Consider the following 12,852-nt stretch of genomic DNA (forward strand, 5'->3'; position numbering starts at 1 on the left):
GATCCTGTACCTAGTCCTGAAAGCCAGCTTTTATCGATTACCTACATTTGTACATGAGATTTAAAGAGTAATTGAAAATGGTTACATGGAGGCAGTTGGACTGTTCAGAGCATTATAGATCTGAACCTGCATTTGTTTGGGGGTTCAGGTGTGCAGATGTGCAGCCTGCAAAGAGTGCCCGTCTGTCTCCATCACCTCCCTGGACTCCCTGCCATCTTTCACTGCCAGGAGCCTTTTCACAGCTGTTTTCAGCGCTTTCTGTTGGTGGAAGGAAATGTTTTGTAATTTACCAACGCTACGGCTGCCAGCCAGTGAGAGGGGCCTGGAGAGGAGAAGGCTCCAGGGAGACCTTAGAGCCCCTTCCAGTCCCTAAAGGGGCTACAGGAGAGATGGGGAGGGACTCTTGATCACAGAGAGGAGCCATAGGATGAGGGGTAACGGTTTTAAACTGAAAGAGGGGAGATTTAGATTAGATATTAGGAAGAAATTCTTTGCTGTGAGGGTGGTGAGACCCTGGCCCAGGTTGCCCAGAGAAGCTGTGGCTGCCCCATCCCTGGAGGGGTTCAAGGCCAGGTTGGACGGGGCTTGGAGCAACCTGGTCTGGTGGGAGGTGTCCCTGCCCAGGACAGGGGGGTGGAACTGGATGATCTTTAAGGTCCCTTCAACCCAAACCGTTCTATAATTCTATAATAAATTTTCCAAATTCTTAGGTTTCCCGTGTGGGAACCCATCTACGGGTTTGTTTTCTTCTCCTTGGGGGGCAGCTCTAGAGGAGGGCGCTTCAGCTCTGCATTGACAGCTTTAAGAGCGGGGCGGCTATGGCGGCGGCGGCCGCGGGAGGGCCTTGTCCCTCGCCGTCTCCCCGCCCCGAGCGACACGGGGCTGTCCCGGCCGAGGCGGGCAGCCTGGCCTGGCCTCTCCCGGAGCGGCCCCTGTCCAATGGGAAGCCGCCTTGTTGCACCCTTGAGTGTGGCGGGCGCTGAGTGGCCGCCGCCGCCGGCCGCGCCCGCCGGTGCTTCCTGTCATGCTTTCCCGGGCGCGGTTGCATCATTGCGGGACGGGCGGTGCTGAGGTGAGCGGCGGCGGGGCCCGGGCCGGCCCTCGGGGCTATTCCCCAGAGCCCCCCGAGTCCTCCCGCCGGCCGAGGGTGTGGGGGGCCGCCCTGGGGGCCTTTTTTGGGGTGTTCGGGGCCGCTTCGTGCAGGCGGCGCCTTTTTGGGGTGTGAGGGAGAACCGGCGGCTCCTAGGCCGGGTGCCGGTCCCGCTGGCCGCTCGTCCCGTTCTGTTCTCTGGTGGTGGCTTGGCTGGTGGCTCTTCTGTCACCGCCCGGAGCTCTGGAGGACCTTAACGAGGAGGCGGCTGGGCTGGCGGCACCGCTGCTGGGTTTTGGCGTTATTAGAGCCTTTCTCAGGCCCCGGAGCTAACGTGTTCTGTATCTATAACGTTATCCTTACGTACAGAGTATTTTACTTCCCTGGGTGCTACACAGATTCTTTGTTTTTTGGTTGTTTTGTTTTTGTTTTTCTTTTTTTCTGGAATTAAGTGATTATTTTAAATAGGTACTTAATAAAGGTTAACCAGTTTCCTTATTGCAGAGTTTAATACCCATCAAGGCTTAATTTCATTAATTAGTTGGACAAAGAACCTAAGATGCCTTGCAACGTGTAATATGTCTTAAGCATTCCACTTCAGCATCCTTTTAATAGAGGGGAAATTTTTGAGGAAGGCACACTTCTGATTAGTGTAGCTGCGATGGATTTGATATTTCTGTCTTCAGCAAATGTTGGCTCCCCCACCTCCCAGGAGCCTTCTGGAAGCTGAAGAAAGCATATTTTTTTTCAGTTTGTTGGTGACACGCTTAGGAAGTGACTGTCGGGTAATAGCAGAATTCAGTTGGCACACAACAGCAATGTTTGCTAACTAAACTGACGCTGGTTTCCAGTTTTTTTTTAAACATAGTTCAAAGTTATTTCAAAATAACCTAGACTCTTTTTGCACAATGACAAATTTTACACTTTTAATCAAGGTAGTGTGAAGACAACAGAAAAATTTGCTGAAGACGTCATAAGATATAGGGTAAAACTGAGTTCTTGCATACTATGAATATATTTGTGTTTAATCATAATACTGATTTATGTGTCTCCTCACTGTTTTAGAAATCTTGTAATTGGCTTTTCAGCATAAAAAGAAACACTCTTTGCTGTGGGACAGGTGGGCTATAGTCTGTCTCTAGTACAGTGTTTTGTCTTGAGTGATATGTTCTGATGAATTAATCTTGATATACTTTCCCTAACCCATCCTCAAGTGTCAGGTGTGGCTTGAGTAGACTTCATTTACCTGTTTAGAAATTAGAAGCTGTCATTTCCTAGCTTCCCAGTTTAGTTTTCTCAACTGCTCGCTTTGTGGCATATTTTTCGGCAACAAAAGTCTGTAGCTCCTGAGTTTCATGACCCATCAAATAGAACAGTGGAATAATCAGGCCATTATCAGTCTGCTATAAATAAGGTGTAAATACAAATTTTCTATATTACCATCAAACCCAAAACTTTTGTGAAGAAAACTGTGGTTTTAATTCTTTCCTGGAGTAATTACGCTTATAACTTGCAGCATTAAGGAGGCTGGCCATGAGGGTGGCAGCTTTATGTCCCTTTGGAGAAGAAAACTCGTTGCTCAAATATTTTATTTTATTCTTTTAAATAAGTTATTAATGGATTTCCAAGTATTTGATGGTTCATGTAAAGTGCTAGTTAAGAGTAGGTGTGCATGATTAGTTTTTTTTTCTTTCCACCTGTTCTCCGGTCTTTGATTAGTGTTGGAGCCTTATTCCCCATGGAAGGCATTAGCACAAGATTTTCAGAAGCAGCGTTTGTTCTTTAGCTTACTTTTCCCATCCTTTCTTCCTTTTACGTTAAACTTAGTGGTTTCCATATGTTCTAGAAATGGATGCTTTCGATTATCAGATGAACAGTTTAGAATTTTGTTGCCCCAGAAATTGCCTTGCCTCAAAGTTTGGTACCTAAAAAGGCAGAAATGGGGAGCCTAGTTCTGTGTGTGTGTAAAACACCGCATCATTTAACTTTGGGGAAAGCAGCTGTAGGTGGAGAAAGGAGGCTCTTGTGTCTCTGGGGGAAGTTTGTGCATCAGTGTCATAAAGAATAGTTTGTGGGAGAAGGTGTCTGGAATAAGGATTAAAGACTGATCATAAGCCCCTTGAAATGAGGAGACATATTGTGTGCTTTTAGTTGATACTGGTTCTTTATCTTTTCAGTTTCTCAGTCAACAAAACTAATAATACCTTGAAATTCACTTTGTTTTAATCATCTCTCTCTATGTGATGTATGTTAAGTGCAATGAATTTCTTATGTGTTGGTTCACTTCATTTATAGTGGCATTTTTATTGAAAAATTAAGTATTGATTATTTAACAAAAGTCTTAATATTGAAGAAAACCCACATTCTGCCTTGCTTTTATAGTTTTAATGCTTGTTTGCTTGTTTGTTTTTTCTTTTAGATAAGAAGCCCAGCATAAGTTTGAGACTGCTGTAGCACAATCTGCAAAATTTGACACCTTTCCTATTGAATGCTATTATCTTTAAGAAAAAGTGAGTGTACTTTGAAAAAAAAAAAAAAAGTTCCCTAGTGGTGTATTTCTTAAACATTTTTTGTCAGCAGAAAATTAATAGAGAAACAAGAAAACAAACCCCCTTTGTGTTTACTAATCTGTGTGTAAATTTGGATTGTTATTCAAAAGTGTTGTTTCGTTAGATGCATTTGTATAATAATTTCTGTAACATGATTTGCGATGTTTTCACTCAGTCTGTGTTCAGAGTAATGAGTTGTCCTTGATTTTTCTTTTCTAATTTAAAATACCTAGGTTGCTTATAGCAATGAACTTTTCTTTTTGCTGTTGGTATATGTAATTATTCATATCTCTGTCTATGAACTATGCTTCTGAACGCAGAAGCCTTTGCTTTTTTTTGTCAGCTGAGGTTGAGCCATAGAGAGATTTTTAAATATGGTTTGTCTTTTAAGTCAATCTGCTTAAAATCCTGTTTTGTAACTTCTTGAGAAAACTGACCTGTAGTGACTGTTGCGTGTTAATTCTCATCAGTAATTTTTTTTTCCTGATTCTGACACAGTAAACTTCTCTCGTAATATTGATAGGAGTGTGTATGAATTTGTGCCCTGTGGTTACTGGACACTGGTTTGTGCATACAGTGGTTCAGGTGGTAGAAATGGGCCAAAAGTGATACTGTGATTTATGCGTGGAGTCTGTGATTCCTGAGCAGCTTCCATAGCCCGGTCACAGTTACAGACCAAACCTTAAACCTGTATGTAATTTATTAAATTATAGAGACTTCACAGCTGGGCCGGTTGCCAAAAACCTTTGCAGTTACTGCAAATGCTGAGCTTGATCTAAGTGAAATGTGCAGATTCTTAGTCCTCTTCTCAACTGTCTTGTAGGAGATAAGCTTTGAGGCTGAATTCTTTTATCATCTTCATTGTCTCTGGCACCGTGATCTTGGGGCTGCGATCAGATTACTGAGAAATGACATTTTGTTGAGTGTTTTGAGATTATGGTGATGAAAATTCATGTACAGGTTGCATGTACTGTAACTTACTGTGCTAAAACCAGTTATTACCTTTTTAAGGTAATATCCAGACCATGTCTGTGTGTTCCTTGTCAGCTTGTGATTTGCCCACCAACTGCTGCGTTCCCTGTGTACTGGGTTGTGGGTTTTTCAATGAATTTCTTATCTTATTTGATAATTTGGATTTATTAGTGTGGAGAATGATCTGTCATTAATACAAAAAGTATGAATGGCGGGATTTGTCTGTAGGCTTCATTTTGAGGCATGCATTGAGCTGGCAAGTCCTGTGGTGTTTCATTTAAGTAGATGTTTTGGAACTTTAGTGCTTCCAAGCAGTATGTCAACTGTAATTTGAAGTATGGTCTTCATGTATTTGCATTTGTTGCTGCTTATGGTTGCTGTTTGACAAACCCGAGTAAATCAGAAGACTCAGTCCTTGTGCCATTGCTTGTAATTCTACAACGCTAAGTGAAACTCGAGGCTAAACTTCTGGTGTGAGTGCTAAGGAGCAGCAGCACTGAAGTTAGAGGCGGGAGAGCCTGTTTCTGCTCTGAGGTCATCTGTTACAACCATTCATTCTTTTTCTGTTGTGGAGCTGCTCTCTTAAGTATCCTTATTCCACAGAGCTTTTGCTTAGTCCTTGCTGTAGCATTTTGTTGGAATTTGACCCCTTTGCATCTTGTAGTAGGTCTGGAACACCAGGCAGCTCTATTGTGTGTTTCTTATGATGCTGAAAATTCTCTTTCCTGTGTTGTGAAGAAAACTGGTACATGTTTTTTGCTTGTAGTGATTTTTGTTGATGTACCCAGAATTGAAGAATGGCTTTGGGCTCTGGTGGCCAAAGCCCACCAAATAAAAAAAAACCTTCAGGAAATGGCCAGCAAGAAGTAGCCCCTTGTAATCAAAAAATAATTTGCCTTTTGACTGCTTTCTATAGGAAGCAAAAATAAAAACGTAAAGAAAAATGAATGACCGTAGTTGAGTGAATGGAGAATCTTTTTCCTGTTACGAAGTTTGGGTGCCAATGTGTAAAAATTATTAAGCTTTTTATAAAATATAGTGCTTGCTTCCATGTCTACACTGAATCAGGCTCTTTGAAAAACTGAGATGGGGTTTGGTGATACAGATTTGTAAGACAATAAATAGTATTTGTGAAGTAATTTTTTTCTCACTTCTGTTCAATATGCATTTTCTTTTCGCTGCTTGGTTGTTGCTGGGAAAGAATGGTTCAACAAGTTCCAGAAAACATAACTTTTCCAAAAGAGGAAGAGAAGATATTGGATCTTTGGAAAAATCTCAGTTGTTTCCAGGAATGCCTAAAGCAATCGAAGAATAAACCCAGGTAAGAATGTGCTAAAAGCTGTAGCAACTGTGTGTGACAATGCAAGGCTGGCTTAGCTGTAATTACTTCTTTTTTCCTTTTTTCTCCCTCTTCTCCCCCCCCCCCCTCCTCCAGTCCTATTAACAACAGCTGCTGCCTTTGCAGATAGCAGTCTCGGCTAATGCTGCTGTCATGTCAGTTACCATTTGTATTTCACTTTGTGAAGAATCAACAGTGTACAAACAGTAGTAATAAACTTGTAATTTCCTGCTTGGTGGGTTTATAAAAGAAATCTGCAGGTAGGCAAGGACAGCACTTTCCTCTGTCTGCCAGCTGTGACGCAGCACGCTGGCATTTTCAGCAGTAATCTTGCTAGAACTGGCTTTCAGTGGGAACTGAATGAGTTGAAATGTTCCCTTTTCCCACATGATACTTGTGCTGCCTGATAATAGAAGAGGAGGAAATCGACGTTGTCCTAGTAAGACATAAGAAGTGTAAGCCTACAGATATACTTATCCTGTTTGAAGATTCGATGCTCAGTTTTTGATTTAATTAAGAATGTTGTCTTGTGTTGTAGGTTTAACTTCTATGATGGACCTCCATTTGCTACTGGGCTTCCACACTACGGCCATATTCTTGCAGGAACCATTAAAGACATAGTAACCAGATTTGCTCATCAGAGCGGTTTTCATGTTGACAGAAGATTTGGCTGGGATTGCCATGGTTTACCCGTGGTATGTGTAATAAATCTGCTACAGATATTTCTGTTGGTTCCTGTTCCCTGTGGTGTTACCTGCTTGTCATTAGTGTTTCTATTGCTCCTGCGCCTGGCTTTGTTGCTAAAAGAGAAATAGAAGTGTTTTTTCCAGTGTGTTGCTCTGGCTTTTGTGTGTGTGGTTATTTCAGGTGCTTCCTACTGGTCACCTGCCTTTCTCCAGGCACTCTGCTCATTAATATAAACATGTATTTATTCATTATGCATTTCAGATTTTTTTTTTTCTTGTTTCTAGAGATAGTAAAGAAACAATCACACCAGCATTATCTTTGGAAATATCTCTTTAGTTCAGGTACAATACTCTTGAGTATCAAAAGGATAAAGGAGTCCCTTTAGTCTCATTAGAATGCATAGAACATAAACTATTCAGAGAAATCCTGAAAGCTTTTGATGACATCGTGTTTTTTTTGTCTGGATGTTTTCAATGCTCCCAGGAATATGAGATAGACAAGACCTTAGGCATTAAAGGGCCGGAGGATGTGGCAAAGATGGGCATTGAAGAATACAACAACCAGTGCAGAGGAATTGTGATGAGATACTCAAAGGAATGGGAGGTAAGTAAAGACTCTGTGCATATTCTGCTGTACGTTTCTAATAGTATGTGTTCTGTCATGTCACAGTTTCCAGTAAACCTTTATCTTCACCATCAGTTGTCTATTCTTTTCCTAGGCATAAAAGTCCTAATTCTTTAGATTTTTCTCATGCAGAAGCTGTTCTACCTCATCACACTTCTCTGTATGTTCTGCAGTCCTGCTATGTTTCTTTTGATTGAAATAGCAATTTCTTATTTGAATGTCACTTGCCTCTTGCCCTTGGGAGCGTTATGAAGTTACGGCCAGTATCTGAAGAAACTCCAGCTGCCTTTGTTTGAATAGCTGTGGCCTAAATCTGAGTGAGTGGCAGGATGAAAAGCACAGGGGCTGTTTTTTCAAATATATAATCATTCATCTGTCCTCTGAAATTTTGTACTTCAGCATCATCATCAATGATTCTTTGTTGCTTTTAGAAATGAAAATAGGAAGATTCATTCTCGTTCATGTTTTGTTTTCCACAGTTGTTCCTTTTACCTTGCTGTGTCTTCAGCAACTGTTATTTTTGCGGTGCTGATGAGTCCACATACTTCGTATTTTGGATTTTGTTTTGCGCACAAACTTGTGCATATTATGTGTGTATTTCCACACACAGACATATATTTCAGATTATTAATGAAAGTAATGAAAATTATTTAAAAGCCTTTTTCTGTGATTGGCTGGTAATAAATTCAGATATTTTGGGATAGTGTTAGGTGGCGAGTTCCCAATATTCCTATTGGAGATAGTGTTTATTTTCTGACTGGAGTGGCTGGCAAATGCTTGAACCTTATGGAAAAAATATAAAAGGTTTCTTGGATGTGTAAGATCTCTAAGTGCTGAGACTGAACTTCATGGATCCTTGTGCTAATCAATCCCAGGCTTTGGATCTTAATAGCAGGCTGTCAGAGTGATGATACATATTTCAGGAGCTCAGGTGTTATGTGAAAATACAGAAGTGGGGGAATTCATTTGCTTTGTTTTCACTTCACTAGTTTGACATTCAGTATCGTCTGTGTGTGACAGTGTCAGGACAGGTGTCTCTGGGCTTGGCTATTTGCAGAGCTAAGGGGTTGGATAGCTGTGAAGTTAGCAAGAGAGTACCAGTGGTCCAAGTGGATCCCATAGCTGGCTTATTACTCATTAGTTTTCATATTCTGTGCCAGTGTATGTGACCAGAATCTGTCCTGAGACAGGGACTAACACCTGTCAGTCTTTGTGGCCCTTGGCAGCCCCGTCGTAGCTTTGGGAAGTCAAAAAAGGCAGCTGGCCCTGAAATGGTTTTGGTAACTTCTTCTGGCGTATCAGTTTCTTTCAGCATTTCTTTGTCTTCGAATTACATCATGTTTTCATATAACTGAAAGCTGATAGACTACATGTTCTGGGTTTTGACTGTCTCTGTAATGAATAGTTTTAAAAATAGAAACAAGACCACTGTAATCAAAAGCAATTTTCAGGTATTTGAACCTTGACTGAACCTTGAGCGATCCACCATTTCTACTTGGTGAATGATCCAAATGATCAGCATTTCTGTTCAGTAGTGTTGAACGTGTTTCCCTGTTGTGTGACCTTGGTTCTAGGCAATTAGGTTCACATTTTCATTCTTTGTTTGTTTTTGTCTGTTTAAATACACTGTTTTGAACTATTGTCGGGCTAAAATATTTCATAGACGTGTTTCACTGATACAGGACAAACACAGCACTTAAAAATCAAACTGTTTTACAGAATAAATATTGGAAATGTATCATTTAATGTTAAGATGTCTTTCAATCTGTGTATTTGTTTCTTAACAGTTCAGTGTTACCAGATTAGGACGCTGGATTGATTTTGAAAATGACTATAAAACTCTTTATCCCGAATTCATGGAGTCTGTGTGGTAAGTTAACTTACATACATTGCATATATGCATTAGGCATTGAAGAAGGCTTCAATTATTATAAACATGTATTGGTCCATTCGTCACTAGAACTGTTTTGAAATATGCCAAATTCAGATAAACAATGGGCAAAGTAATTAAGATGATGTGAAATCTCTTGATGTCGAAGTGAAGGAATTAATTGACCTACTTTTTTCTTCTTGGGGATAGTAGGGCTTTTCAAAATAAGGTACAGCAGTACTGCTTTTATGGAGTCCTGAAATCTTGTTGCTCCATATCAACTTAAAAGCAGTTCTGCAGACCTTCAGCTGTGTTCCTCGCTTGGTTTAGGAGATTACATTATATCTCTACATTCTTGAAGTTCTTCACACTGTCAACTGCAAATGGGCAAACTACCCAAACTCTGCTTAGCTCTAAATCTCTTCTTCAAGCCTGAACTTAGAGGCTGGGAAACTGCTGTTACCTTTTTCTTGGCAGCATAGTTTGACAACTGTCGCAGACTCCTAGTGCAGAGCTAAGTAAAGTTTGGGTATTTTGGCAATGTATTCAGGACAACTGTTGGAATTCCAAAAGACAAGATGACCTTATATGTTAAGGATAATCAAGTTGACCGAACACAATGGAGAAAGCGCAACGTAGAGTCCTTCAGGTGATAGAATTACAAGGTGAATTGCAGAGAGGTTTAGCAGAGTATGTGCTGACAAAAAGTCCCTGAAAAGCAAATTGTATGCATATTAGTGTGTTACTGATGATCTTTAAATTAGTTTCACTAATAATCTTTAATTGTATAGTTATGATAAAGGATTGACAGAACTTCTAGACATCTCTGAAGCCGTTGTAGAGGGCTGAAGTGCCAGTGAGTTTTCAATGAACATTGATAAGATGCTGGGAAGGGAGCAGATGTTCAACAAACTTAGCTGAAGAAACCCTGCATAGTGATAAAGCTAAGACTAACAAGAAACCTTCCTTTTGTAAGTTATAAAAATATTTGGTGGCACCTCAAATCCTGTTTAACTATCATCTTCCAAGAACCATTTAAAAAATAAACTTGACTTGAACTAGCTGCAGGGTCTTTCTCAACAGCCCAAGCCTTTCTGTGGGTTGTTTTTTGTTTGTTTGTTTGTTTTTTATTTTTTCCCTGCCTTTGAAAGAAAATTTCTAGCCTTTCACCCAGCTTACAGAGGTTACCACCTCTGATGCTCGCTTTGGATATGGGCTCTAAAATATAAACTTTGGATTTGAAATCTCTATGTTATGAGACTTCAGGAAGTATTTAGGCAGACAGCCTCTTAATTTTGTACTTTTTTTTGCTTCTTGATGCTATTAATTTTGTGTGTAATCATATAATGAAATACATTTTTAAAAGTCTGTTTTAAAAAACTGGGTTTTCTGGAAAGTCTTCTTAAGTCTTGGAGGGACGTGTTGCACTGCCATTGCCAGCTTGCTCTCACAGTAGAACAGGACGTGGAACCACCAGTGTTTGCATAGAGTGGATGGAGGAGGGGAATGGAAAAGGAATGCAGGATGCCTATTTCAAGGCTAAGGGAGATAATGCTTAAAGAGAGCACTAACTGTAGCTACAGAAGTGCTTTTGACAGGATAATGTACAATTTTGTAAAAAAATCAGATTGTTACCTAGGCAATCATCAAATGAAAATCTGTGTTACTGGAGTTATATTTTAGGTCCATTTAGAGTGTTCATTTGAACGGCAGATTTTAGTGTGCTTCTCCTACAATTTATTTGATTTCTTTTTTAACGTGAGTTCTTTTTAAATGATAATAAAAAAAAGTTCTAAAACTTTAGTGTCCAACTAAGTAGGAAAGAGAAACTGCAGATAAATTTCTGCATTGGTTGTAACCTGGTGACCGTATTGTCTTGCCCAGTGTTTCTCTCTCTCTCTTTTTTTTTTTTTTTTTTTGGCTTTGTTTTGTTCTGCCTGTGGGAGTAGAACGCTGCTCTTACACACAGGACAAAAAAACATTGATAATAATAATAAGGGTAGTGAGCATGGCAACCATGGATTTTGTGATAAGGATTTTGTTTTCAGTCTTTTAATCAACTAAACCTATCTGTTTAGGCTATTTTTGTCTCTAGCTTTTCCTGTGGCTTGTAGTTCTCGAGTGGTCTCAGCTGGAATTTCTAGCTTTCTTTGAAATGTGATGTTTTCATCCATGGTGTTTATGTTGAGTTCACTGAGCTAACATAACACTTGTGATAAATGTTGTTTCCAGTGGTGGCTGATTTTTATCCAAATTATTTAGACTTGAAATAGCTTAGGGCTGAGACACCAAATATGTCTTCTGTTAATATTATCTTGTTTTGTAGAGACGCTGTACAAGCTCAGGATGCGAGAGAGCATTTATTTCATATTTTATAATGGGTTTGCTGGAAATGGCCGCTTTGTAAGCATTTTGGTGCTGTGCTATGTGGTTGCTGAGAGCGTAGAATGAATTTTCAGCCTGCTAAATTTTGGGCAGAACTTCATGCAATGATAAAATTGTGGCATCCTGGCAGAATTTTTCAGGGGAACATGGAATGTTGGTGGTGTTAAGCGGTGCAATGTACTGCAATGGTTTCTTGTGTGAAGATGTAGTCAACTCTTCATGTCTTAACTTAAATAGAACTTTTAAAATCTAATTCTGTAGAACTTGTAAATCCATCCTGCAGCCAGCTTGAATCTCAATGGAAAAGTGTCCTTCACTGTAAACAGTACAATGTGAATGATGATTTTGAGCTAGCATGGGACAAACGTGCAATATATTCTTGCTTTTTCTATACAGCTCATGAGATGGATACAGTGAAATTGAGAGCAGTTTGATGTGATCTTAAACTTTTTACTGATTTACAGTTGGTCTGAAAGAAGTACGTGGCTTTGGGAAAATATCAACGAGTAAATTATTGTCTCCACTACTGGCTTATTACGTAGTTCTTGGGCTGGCAGTGAGTGAAGTGCTGAGGAGAGGAGGGGAATAGCTCCATGGTCAGAGCTGTGGCATGCTTCTGGGTCTGATGACTAGAGGTTTTAATTTCAACATCATCAGGGTTAGTGAAACAGCTTTCTATCACCACCTCGTGGCTAAATTTAACAATTGCAGTCTCAGCATAATTCAGTTTTAAAAACAGTTAAAAGCTTTGTGTATGTATGTTGTGAAACCACAGGTGGCGGAAACACTTCTTAGGTACTTCTGTACCCTGAGAAGATACTCTTGAGTCCATTTTTGATAACACTAGACAGTGGCTGGGGGGAGAAAGAAAAGCATTTCTAGTTATGGTAGAAAATTGGTACTCTACATGTGTGAGATCATGGATGGACACTGAAAACTCTGCTCTGTTCACTGTGAAAAAGCAGTATGGAGCTCCCTTTGATGATGGGACACTTTGTTTATGCCTTCCCTCCACTGAACCCATCTCAGCTTCAGTTTTCCTTTTAGGGTTGTTATTAAGAGGGGACCTCTCTGTCTTTCCTTAAGAACTGTGGCACTTCTGGCTTGATCCGGAATCATTCAAGATGCTGATCCAAAGATTACAGCTTGGAGGGTACACCTGAAGGAGAATGATCTCTATATGCTGGGATTTTAAAGCTTTCATTGGTAGTTGAACATAAGACCTGACAACTTCTGTACTTACTATTCTTAGGCACCAGAACAAATGCTTTTCCTGTCTTTCTTGAGAAGGTGTTTTTCAATGATGCTATTCTAAAGACAGGCTATCTGTGTTTGG

At 40.2% G+C, this 12,852-nt stretch overlaps 1 protein-coding gene and 1 non-coding gene across 4 annotated transcripts in view; both read left to right on the plus strand.

Annotated features, from left to right (window-relative positions):
- Positions 1-1,026: 1,026 nt before the first annotated feature.
- The window catches only part of IARS1 (isoleucyl-tRNA synthetase 1), a 111,379-nt gene continuing 99,553 nt past the window's right edge, over positions 1,027-12,852 (plus strand). Inside the window, exons 1-6 of one of the 3 annotated variants that reach the window (XM_074152430.1) lie at positions 1,027-1,072; positions 3,510-3,600; positions 5,813-5,932; positions 6,489-6,645; positions 7,121-7,240; positions 9,049-9,131. In XM_074152430.1, coding sequence (XP_074008531.1) covers positions 5,814-5,932; positions 6,489-6,645; positions 7,121-7,240; positions 9,049-9,131 — 479 coding nt within the window. In that variant the 5' untranslated portion in view covers positions 1,027-1,072; positions 3,510-3,600; position 5,813. Of the gene's footprint in view, positions 1,073-3,509; positions 3,601-5,812; positions 5,933-6,488; positions 6,682-7,120; positions 7,241-9,048; positions 9,132-12,852 lie in introns of those variants that run through there. The other 2 variants (XM_074152429.1, XM_074152431.1) reach the window with 2 other exon arrangements.
- On the plus strand, positions 4,181-4,315 carry LOC141468074 (small nucleolar RNA SNORA84). Its single transcript, XR_012463367.1, has one exon. It is a non-coding gene; the product is annotated as a small nucleolar RNA SNORA84 (small nucleolar RNA).

This window comes from Numenius arquata, chromosome 8 (genome assembly GCF_964106895.1).
Source record: "Numenius arquata chromosome 8, bNumArq3.hap1.1, whole genome shotgun sequence".
Classification (NCBI taxonomy): domain Eukaryota; kingdom Metazoa; phylum Chordata; class Aves; order Charadriiformes; family Scolopacidae; genus Numenius; species Numenius arquata.